This window comes from Podarcis cretensis (genome assembly GCF_951804945.1).
Source record: "Podarcis cretensis genome assembly, chromosome: 3".
NCBI classification, from domain to species: domain Eukaryota; kingdom Metazoa; phylum Chordata; class Lepidosauria; order Squamata; family Lacertidae; genus Podarcis; species Podarcis cretensis.
In genome coordinates, this window is record NC_137172.1 from 58,202,253 (window position 1) to 58,216,645 (window position 14,393).

At 39.5% G+C, this 14,393-nt stretch overlaps 2 protein-coding genes across 6 annotated transcripts in view; one reads left to right on the forward strand and one right to left on the reverse strand.

Moving 5' to 3' along the window:
- The window catches only part of ESR1 (estrogen receptor 1), a 205,466-nt gene that overhangs the window by 31,397 nt on the left and 159,676 nt on the right, over positions 1-14,393 (reverse strand). For all 5 annotated transcript variants that reach the window (XM_079971531.1, XM_079971532.1, XM_079971529.1 and 2 more), the window contains one exon: positions 1,339-1,477. In XM_079971531.1, coding sequence (XP_079827657.1) covers positions 1,339-1,477 — 139 coding nt within the window. The remainder of the gene's footprint in view (positions 1-1,338; positions 1,478-14,393) is intronic.
- The window catches only part of LOC307213408 (uncharacterized protein), a gene marked incomplete at its 3' end in the record, with an annotated part of 117,316 nt that overhangs the window by 3,825 nt on the left and 99,098 nt on the right, over positions 1-14,393 (forward strand). The window lies entirely within an intron of this gene.

Consider the following 14,393-nt stretch of genomic DNA (forward strand, 5'->3'; position numbering starts at 1 on the left):
TTTGCAATGTACTGTGAATAGAATCCCCTTTAAGGGATGTTTTGAAAGTGCACTGTCTGTAAACTGCTAGTATTCAATTCCTCATTCTTTTGAACATTGCTTGATAATAGAAATGGTACCTAATCCAAAAAAGAGACAGGAAAAATTGAAATAGTTATTGTTTTTTAAAAAAGTCCAATTCTACCTAACTTTCCACTGGAGTATGCGTTCTTACTGTATGCGTTGGCACTGCAAAAACTAATGAAACCTTTTCTCTGCAAGGATGAGGGGTTATTATTTTTTCATTTAAATCTTAATAATAAAGGAACACCAATAAAGAAAGCAGGGGTTTAATTTTGCTATCCCTTGCATTACTCAAGAATGAATATGTAGGATGTCTGCTGTCCAAGCTGTCTCCATTCCAGCTTACCATTTCAAGTTCCAAGGTGAATTGAGGAATAGCTATGAAATATCAAATGGTAAAGCTAAAACAGTTTTAACTGTGATTTAATAAAAGGTCAGGGGAATATTTCAAACACCAACATAAACACCAACAACAGCACTTGATTGACAACAATATTTTCCCATCCTGTTTCTCTGGCTGCTGCAATAATGGCAGCCACCAGAAACCAGGTCTCTGGCTCAATTCTAAAGGAAATATTTGTGTGCTGCAAAGAACCACCCTCAGCCTCTAAGAATGGAATAACAATCTTTAGCCTATTTTAAAAAGAAAAACAGGCTATTTGGACTATTGGTTCATTTCTACTGTTGCTGCTTTTTTCAAATTCATAGATAAAAGAAATATTGATCCCCAAACGGTCGCTTCTCTCTCAGCACTTTTCACACAGTTATTTGTTAGAAAGTATTTGCCAAAATTGCAGGAAAATCTCAGAACCTGCCAGATGTTAGCTTAACTAGAAGCAAGTCCTATATTTAAATGACTAACTTTGTTTAGAAGAGACAGAGAAACAACATGTATGGTGCCCTGAGTTCTATATTGGGGAAAGAATGGGATATAAATGCAATAAACAAATAAATATCATTCTGGAGAAACTACTAAGCTCATCTCTCTCATTGTAATACTCTTGAAATATGGTTCAGCAAATACACACATAGCATGAAATCAGTTAAGTGGCATTTGTTGCTGGTATTGATCTGCATCCTGACTCCAGGCTTCATTGTGTAAATGTATAGATACAATACTGTTAGTGTTCCAGTTTTAGGCTTGTCCTCTTCTGCGACTGGCATTTGGTATGAATGGCATGGTAGCAGGTCAGGCTGATACTAATAATATTGCATAGCATGACAGTTACAACAGTAAATAACAGAAATAAACAAACAAAGAACATGTGGACTGACCTGTCCAACAGCAGGTTAGGGGCAAACAATAGCTTTCCTGGATGCTCCATGGACCGCCACACTAAGCCAATCATCAGTATCTCAAGCCAGGCACATTCCAGGAGATGGACCTGATCATGGAGTGATAAATCCACAAACCCTAAAGAAGAAAATGAAGACCAGTATGTGGCAATGTGAAAACAGTAGCTGGTGTGATACAGTGGTGGGGTCTGGGTGTAAGAGACCTAACCCTGCTTGGCACAGAGTTCCCTAGGAAATGCTGCTACTATCCCTTACCTTAACCTGTTTCACAGAATTGTGATAGAAAAACAAGATAACCTCAGGCATGCTGCCCTTACAACCTCAAATGAAGGGTGGAACACAAACATGACAATAAAACCTTTCTTTAAATGCAAGTATACATATTGGAATAATTTTTTGGGGGGGGATATTAGAGCTCCCTGGACCAGTTCAGATCAGAAAGACTGAATCATAGCTAACTTTTTAAATAATAATACTCTTTCTTTCCCCCTTGTGTTTGCTATTGGAATATCAATACAGTTGTTTAAAATGCATAATAGTAATTTGACAAGTTGTTGATTTTCTGTGGTCTTGAAAACTCAGAATATAAAAATCACTACTTCTGTGGTAAAAAATCTTTGGCTTTCCTTCTTAAGCTACACATTTGGAATCTTCATGCACTATAAATCACACACTGCTAACCTTCCATACCAAGGCTCCATGCATGTTTCGTGGCATGATTATGCTACATGGTACTCCCAATCTTCCCTCAACTTAAGCAAGGGTGTTGACACTTGGAGCATAGATAGTCCATCAACAGATGATAAAGAAAATATTATATGGAATCCTTGACTATTTTAATTCTAAGTCCTTTCACATTTCAGACCTCAATATTCTGCAATGAATTTACACTCCTTTTGCAATGTAGAACCTTCTGGCTACATTTTTAAACCACATCTTTGAAACCAGCATACTAAAACGTGTATTTCCAGTCTGTTTTGCGCCCTGGCCCATAGCCAGGGTGAGTACATTGATTGCTTCACCTGGAATTCTTGTTCATACCACCCAGGATAAATACAAACAAACAAAGGCATCTGAGACTTTTTATTTTATGAGATTACTCTTCCAATCAGAATGAATTTAATTTAGATAATGGGTGAAAAGCTGGCTAATCCTCCAGCCACCCCTCCCTCCACACAAAAATATAGATCCAACTCTGAACATCTGCCCCCCTGACTGCAACCTTGGTCTGTCCTATCACCTTTGGGTGCTAAAAGAGTAACTGAGACTGTTGGTGGAATGCCTACTGCCTGCCAAGTCATTTCTGGCATCTTGAATTTTAGTGGCCGAGACCAAAGCTTGACAATCACCAGAATATACTCTGGAGATTGCTCACAGAAGAGGATGTGGAGAACTCTGTCTATGAATTCTTAAAAGGAATTATGTATGCTGCTTGAGTTACTTTTGTCTGGTGAAGCTGTGTAATTAGTCTATTTTAGGAACTATATAACTCAGTAACAATAACTAGCATGGGATATGTATTGAGAAGACAGATTATTTTACTTCTTGGTCCCTGATCACAGGTTGAATTGTTTTGAGAAGTGGTGTCTTTTGCTTAAAAGAATAATCCTACCAAGATTTTTTAGGATTTGGATCATAGAGGAATAATATGTGCATCAAAAGCAGCAATTAACGACTAAGGTTTTGTGTCGGGGGGTATACTCTTGTCTAGCATAACAACTTAGCTATTTTGTTTGATAAATAATTTGATAATTACACATAAACTTAGGCTGTGTCTGATGTATCTGAATTAGAAGATAACCAAGTCAACCAAGTATTTGCTACACCTGTTTATTGTGGATTTGTACAATTAAGGAGAGCTTTTTACCCCCTTACCTGACTGTTTATTGGGAAATTTGCAATTGATTGCCTAAGCCCAAAATTCTGCAACTGGTTGCTTTGATTTAGGAACTGTGTGTTCTGATTAGAGCTGGGAACTGTGTGTTCTCTTGCACCTGGGAACTGTGTGTTCTTCTGTTGGAACTGGGGGAAGTATTGCACAGTTGGTCGCTTGGAGCTTGAAACTATGCAATCTATTGTTTTAACTTATATATCAATTTTGATATATTCTTTTTGCTCTTTCATTGTTTGAGATACATTTATTTTATTTATTTATTTCACAAGATTTATGTTGCAGTTACACTTCAAAGCAGTTTACAAAAAGAAAACAAAAAATTATCAGATTGAGGTTGAATCCTGACAAGACAGAAGTACTGTTTTGGGGGGACAGGAGGCGGGCAGGTGTGGAGGATTCCCTGGTCCTGAATGGGGTAACTGTGCCCCTGAAGGACCAGGTGTGCAGCCTGGGAGTCATTTTGGACTCACAGCTGTCCATTGAGGCGCAGGTTAACTCTGTGTCCAGGGCAGCTGTCTACCAGCTCCACCTGGTACGCAGGCTAAGACCCTACCTCCCCGCGGACTGTCTCGCCAGAGTGGTGCATGCTCTGGTTATCTCACGCTTGGACTACTGCAACGCGCTCTACGTGGGGCTACCTTTGAAGGTGACCCGGAAACTGCAATTAATCCAGAATGCGGCAGCTAGACTGGTGACTGGGAGTGGCCGCCGGGACCACATAACACCGGTTCTGAGAGATCTGCACTGGCTCCCAGTACGTTTCCGAGCACGATTCAAAGTGTTGGTGCTGACCTTTAAAGCCCTAAACGGCCTCGGTCCTGTATACCTGAAGGAGCATCTCCACCCCCATCATTCAGCCCGGACACTGAGATCCAGCGCCGAGGGCCTTCTGGCGGTTCCCTCATTGCGAGAAGTGAGGCTACAGGGAACCAGACAGAGGGCCTTCTCGGTAGTGGCGCCCGCCCTGTGGAACGCCCTCCCATCAGATGTCAAAGAGATAAAGAATTACCTGACATTCAGAAGACATCTTAAGGCAGCCCTGTTCAGGGAAGTTTTTAATATGTAATGCTGTACTGTTTTTAACACTGATTGGGAGCCGCCCAGAGTGGCTGGGGAAACTCAGCCAGATGGGCGGGGTATAAATAATAAATTATTATTATTATTATTATATCAGAAAAAACAGAAAAAAACTTGAAGAAATACATATATTTGTTAAAGTATTTACTGGCATCCCAATTAAGCACTGAAAGTAAAGTTTAACCTATGGAAGATCATGTCAAAGAATGTGACAACAGAAGTAGCAGTAATAATATTAAACCAATATGTTTAAAAGAAAAAGCAGAAGGCAACAATTTAATTGAATGCCTAGGATAACTTTGCCTCTCCTTAAATTTTGAAATAAAATAATATGATCAGTGAAGTTATTTTGTAGTGATTTTAGAAATTAAATAATAAAATAATTTTAACCATAAATTACCAAAATAGAAAAAAATGAAATTAATGTAGCAATCTTACTAGCAGAAGGCTGGCTGAAGGGCCATATGATACGGAGTGCATTCCACTTCATCAGCAAAGAAAGAAACCTGTTGTCAGAGCAAAACTAATGTAGTTGGAGGTTCCCCAATATACTGGGAAGCAGAAAAACCCCCCAGGTGTGTTAGTTCTGCTGGTGTGAGTAATGTGGTGTACTGACAAAGAGAATGCACGAGTCCTCTGTTTCATTTTTAGATTCTTTATCAAAAACCTTGAAACAGCAAATGGAAACTTCTGTTGTGTACTCTGGTGGTCTTAGAATTCTCAAAATAGGAAATACTTTTTTCAGGTTCAAATCAAATAAATAATTACAAAAGTAAAAATGTTGCACTAAAACAAGGGTGGGAAACCACAAGACTGGGGACCAAATACAACCTCCATGCACCCTCCCTTAGGACTCTGCTCACCCCATGCCCCCTAAACCACCACTTGCTCTGTGCCCTCTAGTGATTGGACCCACTGGAATGCGTCCTGTGATAATGCCTCCTGCTTGCCAGGATGGAGGATAGGCAGTAGTGTGTGTCTGGCCACACCCACTTTGCAACACCCACCACACCTTGAGAAGACTGCCCAACAGGGAATATGGACCTCACATTGAAAAAGATTCCACACCCTGCACTAAGAAAATTCAGAGACAAATATTTAGGCAGAATTAGATTCATCCAGGAAAAAGTCAGAGCAAATCAATACTGATGAGAAACTGCTAACATTATTACTTTTGTAGAACAACTATTCTCTCTCTCTCTCTCTCTCTCTCTAAAAAAAAAAAAAAAAGACCAATAAATTATTGGAAAAGGAAGGGAATTCCTTCCAGTTTCGATTTAAGGTATGATGAATTAATTTGAATTATTTTATTTTATTTTATTTTATTTAAAAACTGTATCAATCTTATTCCCCAAACATGATAGAATCTGAGATCTTTAAGGCTATCCCAGTTAATAGAAATAGATAGATGTAACTAAACGCAGGAATAGATCATTTAGTGTGGCTGCACCTACTCTTTAGAACTCCCTGCCCATTAATATTAGCCAGGTGCCTTTACTGTATTTCTATTCCACTGCTTGCACCCCATTCCTTTCTTGAAGTTGCAGCAGCTTAAGAATGGTTGAGGCTATGGTCAGGCTAGTGCCACCCCCAAATTGGTGATGCTGTGGAATTTCTGGCCTAGCTGTTCTTGGTTTTGATTGTAATGAAGAGGCACTGAGCTCTCAACATAAAGGCATCATTACAAAGAAGGAAGGAGCTGACATCAAGAAAGCATTTGACACAGTGGAGTGGAGTGTTGTCTTTTAAACTTTTTAGTGTTTAAATATAAACTAACGTTTTCTTTGAATGCATTAAAGCCACTGTAGAACACTACAAATTAAGTTAAAGATTTACAGACAGGAATCAAACAAGTGTGTTTTACATTGAAGCTATCTGCTTTATCATTTGCTATAAGGATAGAAGAACTCATAATAAAGTTTAGGGGAACGCAGGAGCATGCAACCTTTGCCCCATCCCCCCCCCCAGCACAAGGTAATCTTTAAATCCAGTATAGTAGCTAGATGTTTTTAACTACTAATTGGGTGATCTCTTTCTGAACAACTATATTAGATTTTAAAACAGGTCGTCTTCTGAAATCATCCCAATTGGAAATGCCTCAATACAGCTTTGCAAACATGAAGATAAATATAATACGATCCAGAGTTCTGTTCCTGCTTCCACATTAATTCTAGTACAGAGTTTGAAATCATGGCAAAAAAATGCTTCCTAATTTTATGTGGGAACTCAGAGGGTAGGATAAGTTACTCTGCAGAAACTTAAACAAAATAACTTATCTGTGAGTCTGCCAGGAGCAAATTTGCTTTATTCATTGAGCAAATTGATAAAGCTCTACCTCAACACTTTTTTTATAGCTCCAGAAGTAAAGGGCCAGAGATTTGCATTTTTTAAATGAAAACTGAAAATTCAGAAAGGGAACCTATAGTATCCTTAGGGCCTTAAGGCCAAGAATATACAGCCTCTTCAACAAACTATACTTTGCATCTCAGCACGGCACTGCAGTCTCTGAAAAAGGATCACTGGCACTGACAGCTCAGTCAAGCAAGCAACTTTTTCTTTAAAATTGTGTTTATTTCACATTGAAATGCCAAACTTTTGGCACTCCAGAACCATGGCTACATTTCAAGCTTCGGTCTAGTCAACAGGAACATAATCAAGACCACATTTATATAGGGAAAACACCAGATTATATAACAACAGCCTTTCCCCCTATTGCTTATTCACTTTAGTCCAAATGGTTCATAAGCAACTTCATAAATGACGCATAAATGTTCCCTGTCAAAATGCAAGTGCTGCTATTGTGGATTATAGCCAATGTCTACCTGTGTGTTGCTTGGTAAGACTTTCTTTTCACAAAATATGCTTTGCCTCTACTGATTTCGGCCACGATACAAAGAACTGTAATAGTCACACACATAGCTCAGGTACATGCACAGCCAGCATTTCATCCATTGTTTTTGGTGCAGTATTTCCCGCTGCCGAAGTGACAAGCCAATGTTCAGTCTCAAAACAGCTTGACACTTTGGTAGTGGAAATCACTGTTTTAAAAACAACAAACAAGAGTTTTGTGTGTATGTACAACCACCCATGCACTGATCTCAAGCTGATAGCTTACCTGTTTCAGTTACAGCTGCCTGCCTTTAATTAGAGTTGTGTTTTGTATTCTCTGTCTGCAAATTACTCAGTACATACACATGCATCACTTCTCTGGATCCAAGTTTCCAATACATTGACCGGGTTTGCACTACACCGTAAGCCAAACTATGGCTTACAGAGACTGGGTGAACATTCAAGCTCACCAAGAGGAGCTTGCAGCCACATTGCTGCTCCTTGGTGCTTTCCACTGCTGTGCCACAATGAGTCAAGGTTTGCCTTAGTATATCATTTGAACTGGGATTCCTGGTTAAACTCTCTCCTCACTAACCAAAAGCTAGGTTAGTGAAGAGAGAGCTTAACCAGCTTGGATGAGAACAAATCTTGGTTACAGCCTGCGGTTAATGAGGGGAAAGCTAACTATGATAATGTCTCTTGCGTGGCTGGATGAATAATGGAGACAGGGGAGAGTGTAAAAGCCTTCTGTACAAATGTATTTTCAATGAATATTGCATATTGCTCCTAGTAAATCAATGGAGTTGCATCCATTGCTCCCACTTTTTACCTCTCAACCTGCCACCACTGGAATGTAGTCCCCAAATGATTTTCCATGGGGGAATGAAAAACTGGCTAGTCCCCAACCCTCTCATGGAGACTTAGAAAAACCTTTTTTTGAAAAACAGCAGTAAAGGATGAGGAGGCAAAAGGGTTTCTTGGCTAAACCTTCCTCCATCTGAGCAACATCACTTTAGTTTTTGCATGCATGAAGTTTAAGCCAGCTGTTGGTTGTTTAAGAGATAAAAGTGCTGTTGACAGTTTTACTATGTGTATGTTATTTAGTGAATAGCACAAGCAGGGAAAAGGAGAAATATAGCTTGATGTTATCTGCATATTGAAAGCTTTTCATCCCCATGGTATTTTATTCTCCCTTTATAGGAAGAAAAAGAGCGCACAGCTTTATGACTTGCTGTTTCATAATGAAAGAAAACTAAATACTCTTTGGGTCATATGTGGCACCTGCCTAAGGAGGAAGGGAAAGTTTACTTCTTTACCAGAAATCCAGGGAAGCAGAAGAGTGAGTGGGTGGAGAGAACCTTTTGTCTATGAGCAACAGTTATAGACAAGTGGCTGCCCTACATGCTTACACTCCTACCACAGTAAGTTACCATTTGGCAAATCCCAGCTTGTGTTCATCTGCTGCCTACACTACAAGTGCTTTCACCTGTCAAATGTGGAAAAGAAGAATAACATGGGTATTAATTCAGATGGGCTATACGTTGCAAAGAGTTGGCAGCAAATCAGAAACAGAAGTATAAGAACAGAATACACCTATGTGATATCAACTTTATGCATATGAACTTGATTCATCCACATTGGCCTGTGTCAGGTAGCCCTTTCCAGCTTGCTAAACCATCATTTAAAATATTGATGAAGGTCCTGGTTATAATTTTCCCTACTGGAGGGGTCAATGGAGATGGAGAGGAAGCAGTAGGTATGCCCAGAGCTTATTAGCAGCTTGCTTGTGGACATCCAATGAAGCTGAATAATGGAAAATTTAGAACAGATAAAATAAAAATACTTCTTTATGGAGCATACAGTCAAACTCTGGAACCCCGTCCCCCGGAGGGAGTGATGGCCACCAATTTGAATGGCTTTAAAAGAAGGTAAGACAAATGGCTGCTAGTCATTATACTTTAAAAAAAATATATATTTATTACTTTTAAACACTACAAAAAAGAACGAAAAAGAAAAAAAGAAAAAAAGACAATACAATACAATATAAAAACATTACACAACACTAACACAATAAGCTAAACAAAACAAAACAAAAACAATTTAACACGCATCATACAATTTCAATGTCATATTTTTCATTTACTTGTTTCAACAACCTCCTCACACCTCCCTTTTTGTATTCCACTTCTGTTAATTGTTTCAACAATTCCTTTCCATCTTTCTGTTTTCTGTCCTATATTTATCTTAACATATTCTAACCTTATTTTTCCCTAATACTCTAATAATCTATCTATACTTAATTCCTTATAACATTTCTACTAAAGCCATATAACTTCATTCCAACATTTTTCCAACATTCGTCAATTTTACAATATTTCTATAAATAGTCTTTAAACTTTTTCCAATTTTCTTCCACCGTCTCTTCTCCCTGGTCTCGGATTCTACCAGTCATTTCCGCCAATTCCATATAGTTCATCAACCTGGTAATCTTCTGTCCGATGCTCTTAACTCTTTTCCAAGTCCCTTCTGCAAGTCCTCTTCGTATTTATACATGCACTTTGTCTTCTACTGATCTTATTTTTATTTTTATTTTCCTTCCTTTGAGGCTGAAGAGTAGATCTCGGGGAAACTCCCACCTAGAGATGATTTTGTTCCTTCTCAACAGGGCAACCAAATCTCCGTAGTTAAACCCAAAATCCAAAAGATATTTCAGGACGTCTTTCAAAATTTCCACTATTGACTGTTGTTCTTCTAGGTTCTTCTGGTAGTTCCAACAGTCTCTTATTTTTTTCTTCTCTTTTTTCCCTCCTCTTCCAAGTCTGAAGGCCCTCACAATTTTAATCTCTTCTTGACCCAAGTCCAAGTCCCAAAAATCAGCAAATTCCTGCGTGATGAAATCCATCAAACTCTCCTTCTCCAGTTCAAGTAGGGCTCTAATCCTCAAAATCTGATTTTCTTTAAATTCAGTCATAGAAGGCATCAACTTATGGTCATCAAATTGCATCTGTAAGGCTGGGACTCTCTCTCTCTCCAACTGTGTTACTTTAGGTTCAATGGCAACAACTTTCTCCCTAGCCTTCTCCGCAGTTTGCCATGTCAAAGTAGATTCCTGTATCAATTTCTGAATAGTTTCTGTATTTATGTTCACTTTTTGTCCCAAATTATCAATTTTGGTAGTTACCACATCCACCTTCTTGTTAAGCTGTTCCAGTGAGTTACTTATCTTACTTAATGCGGCCGCTAAGGCCTCTTCTATCGACATTCTTAACCGATTCAAGGTCAGTCCCAGAGTCTCACAGCTTTTTATCTTGCAGCTGGAAATTCCCCCAGATCAGCTCTTGTAAAAGTTTCAAAAACTTCCTCTAGAGGGAAACAGTTTCTATTTGTATTAGTCCTTTTAGACACAGTTCAAACAATAAAGTTAGTTTCAATTTTCAGTTACTTTTACTCCTTTTTAAACGCAGACAGAGACATTGGAAACAATGTATTTCTCTTATTTAACTAACTGTCAGTGAATGTTCTAGTCACGGTCAATGAGCATTCCAAAAGACGTCAGTCTTACTAGCAGCCCATTTCCAGGTTCGGAGTGGTGGTATTTTAACTTCCTTCACTCTCTCCTGCAAGCATATACAATCCAAAACTTCCCCCCTCTTCTCCTGCTTCCAAGGGGGATTTAATATTTTTTACTGATGGAAATTTAGCCCTTCACAGTAGGCTTTCCAAGACTTTAGCTTGCAGCCTCTTTGCTTCAGTCTATTTACAAAAGGGGAAGGCGGACTTCCTGTTTTGAACCTCCCCGTTTCGGTGCCAAATTAAGGCGTTTAAAAATCCAATTCTTCACTCTACTCACGGGTAGTTGCTTTAAGATCAAATTGTCCACAGGAAAAAGTCAGCGCTCTCCTATGCGGCTTCGCTCCGTGGAAAAAGCAATCAATTTGAAGCACCGCGCCGCTCACCCCACGTCGCTCTAGATCCCCGAAACCGGGTTTCCCTGCGAGTAGAGGAGGCACAAAAGGTGCCAGCCGAATCCCACGTTCACAGGCTTCACCCGCCTGTGATTTTTAGTGGGTCTCCGCCTTCACCGTGGCGGCCAGACCCGAATTTCCACGAAGCAAATTCCTCCCGATCAGAGGAATTCCGCCATTACTGGAGGCGCCAACCCGGAAGTCCGGCTGCTAGTCATTATACTTAGAATCATAGAATCATAGAGTTGGAAGAGACCACAAGGGCCATCGAGTCCAATCCCCTGCCAAGCAGGAAACACCATCAGAGCACTCCTGACATATGGTTGTCAAGCCTCTGCTTAAAGACCTCCAAAGAAGGAGACTCCACCATACTCCTTGGCAGCAAATTCCACTATCTAACAGCTCTTACTGTCAGGAAGTTCTTCCTAATGTTTAGGTGGAATCTTCTTTCTTGTAGTTTGGAACCATTGCTCCGTGTCCGCTTCTCTGGAGCAGCAGAAAACAACCTTTCTCCCTCCTCTATGTGACATCCTTTTATATATTTGAACATGGCTATCATATCACCCCTTAACCTCCTCTTCTCCAGGCTAAACATGCCCAGCTCCCTTAGCCGTTCTTCATAAGGCATCGTTTCCAGGCCTTTGACCATTTTGGTTGCCCTCCTCTGGACACGTTCCAGTTTGTCAGTGTCCTTCTTGAACTGTGGTGCCCAGAACTGGACACAGTACTCCAGGTGAGGTCTGACCAGAGCAGAATACAGTGGCACTATTACTTCCCTTGATCTAGATGCTATACTCCTATTGATGCAGCCCAGAATTGCATTGGCTTAGGTACTTAGGCACTACCTCCAAATTTGGAAGCAGCAATGCTTCAGAATACCAGCTGCTAGAAACCACAAGAGGGGAAAGTGCTCTTGTGCTCGCGTTCTGGCATCTAGTTGCCCACTGTGAGGCTAGGATGCTGGACTAGATGGGCTATTTGTCTGATCCAGCAAGCTATTCTTATGTTGGTAAACTAACCATTAAGCTTGACAGTCATGGAATAATAGGAGTAGTCATAGAATAAGAGAAGTCTTCTTGTGGATCAGGAGTTGGTTAAGTAGCAGGAAGCAGAGAGTAGGAATAAGTGGAAAGTTCTCCAAAAGACATAGAAAGTGGCGTCTCACAAAGATTGGTATTGGAACCTGTTCATGAACCATGTAGAGTTAGGAGTGAGCAGTGAGGTGGCCAAGTTTGCTGAAATGTTCAGGGTCATTAAAACAAAGACCTTTCCACTTTGAGTGAATAGGCTGAAGTATGAGGTTGGTGCCCTAAAACATAAAGCACAACACAAGCAAGATGCCAAAATATATGTCTAGAATCTTGCCAAAATCAATTAATTTCATTTTTTTAAAAACTTCGTTAATTTCAATAGTGGAGATGTAAGCATATATTAAAATCTCTCACTAAAACCAATGGGGCTTAAAAAGTGCTCAACTTGGGCTGGATTGGGCTTTGCATTGCATAGATCTGCAGAGATTTGTTAAATATTTCCAACCAGATCTTGATTAAAGATGGCAAAACTTCCCTTGACAAACAGGATCAACTGTATGCATTTTTCAGAAATAAAATGAAACAAAACAAAAAAATAAGCCAGTTCCCCCTTCTGTAAAAATAGACCAGACATTAAATACTGTAAACTGCCTTTCGAGGCATAGTCCTTATCTCATATAGTAAATGGATGTAAAGGACTATATTCCCCTTTAGTCAATTGCTCCAAAGTGGTCCTTTCTGCATAGATGTTGCATCCCACCTAAAACTGAACCATAATTTGTAAATTTACCCCTTTAAGCCCAATTAGCTGGTAGCATGCATTAGGAGAGATGTGGTCAGAGAAACTAGCATCTGGTGTAAATTATTTTAAAAGGTTGTTTTATATTTGCTGTTATGGGCTTTACTATATACAAGTCAGAAAAAACCTTTTAAAGGGAAATTGCAGTTAATATTTACAATTATAATTATAGAGATGGCCATAAAAATGTCAACGTTGCATTATGCCTTTTACTTTAAAGGACATGTCTAATGTTTTATCTAAACTGGTCAAACTTGTGCCTTCAGCTAGCACTTGCAATATTCCATCTGTAGGGCATACATGATACACACACACACATGCATGCATGCTCTGTTTGAGTTATGGAATCACTTAAAATGATTAAATGGTTGGTTATTCAATCAGTTCATTTAAAGTCAAGGAACAAAAGCAACATAACTTTCTACAGGGAAATAAACTGAATAAAAATATTCTCCAGTTGCTTTGGACAATTTTTAGTTGTACAATTTGATTTATTATTTTTCTTCTTCATACTTGTAGTAAGTATGCACTAGATCCAGCATGCACTAGAGGCAATACCAGCCAGCCCCAAGGCTTCTTGGTGTAGGCATAATGTTTTCTAGTCAGCTTATGTAGGTCCTGTGGCAGCTGTCCCAGTTTAAATTTGAGGTAGCATTCAAGTAGCTATACAAGTGCTAGCTCAGAAGCTGCCTCCATGTGAGCCTGGTCATGATCCCAGCAGTAGCCTCACATATCCCAGAGATGATCATAAATGGGAATCAGCTCATACAGGAACCAGCCTGCATATCCAGTGTTTCCAAGCAGATGGAAATGAAACAATGCTCATTTTCACTGTTGATGTGCAAACAATCGTGCATTTTCAATAGGTTCCTATCCATTAGGGGTTATTGAGATTTTGTGCTTTATATTGGAAGAGTGGCAGTCCTCAGAGCACATCACTTGATAGGATAGTGTTTACTGCTTTGTTCCCTGTATTTACTACAACTTCAATCCAAAAAAAGGTCAGCAACTTTGGTCGGCCCTCATGGCCCTTCACGTCATCAAATCTGGCCCTCTTTTTAAAAAGTTTGGACACCCCTGTAATCTAAACCTATTGTTGCTTTCTGTATTAATCAGCTTGAACTCCAGATCTCACTCTCCTCTGTTGTCTTTATGGAGTGGGTGTACAGTTTTAACTATAAGAGTTTTCAGGTGCTTCTTTGAAGAACACAATGTCTTATCACATAATTAAGTGATACAATTACTAGAAGACAAGGCTATGTGCAGTTCCCTGCCAGAGAAATGTTACAAGACCTATGAAGTGTTTATTTTTGTAGATAGTAATAAAACAATATTTGAGCAAAGTCTTCCATCCCATTACCATTATCTTATCGAGCGTGTATACCAACCATAAAAAACAGCAGCTACTGAACTCCCTCACTGGCAGGAGACAGCTAAAT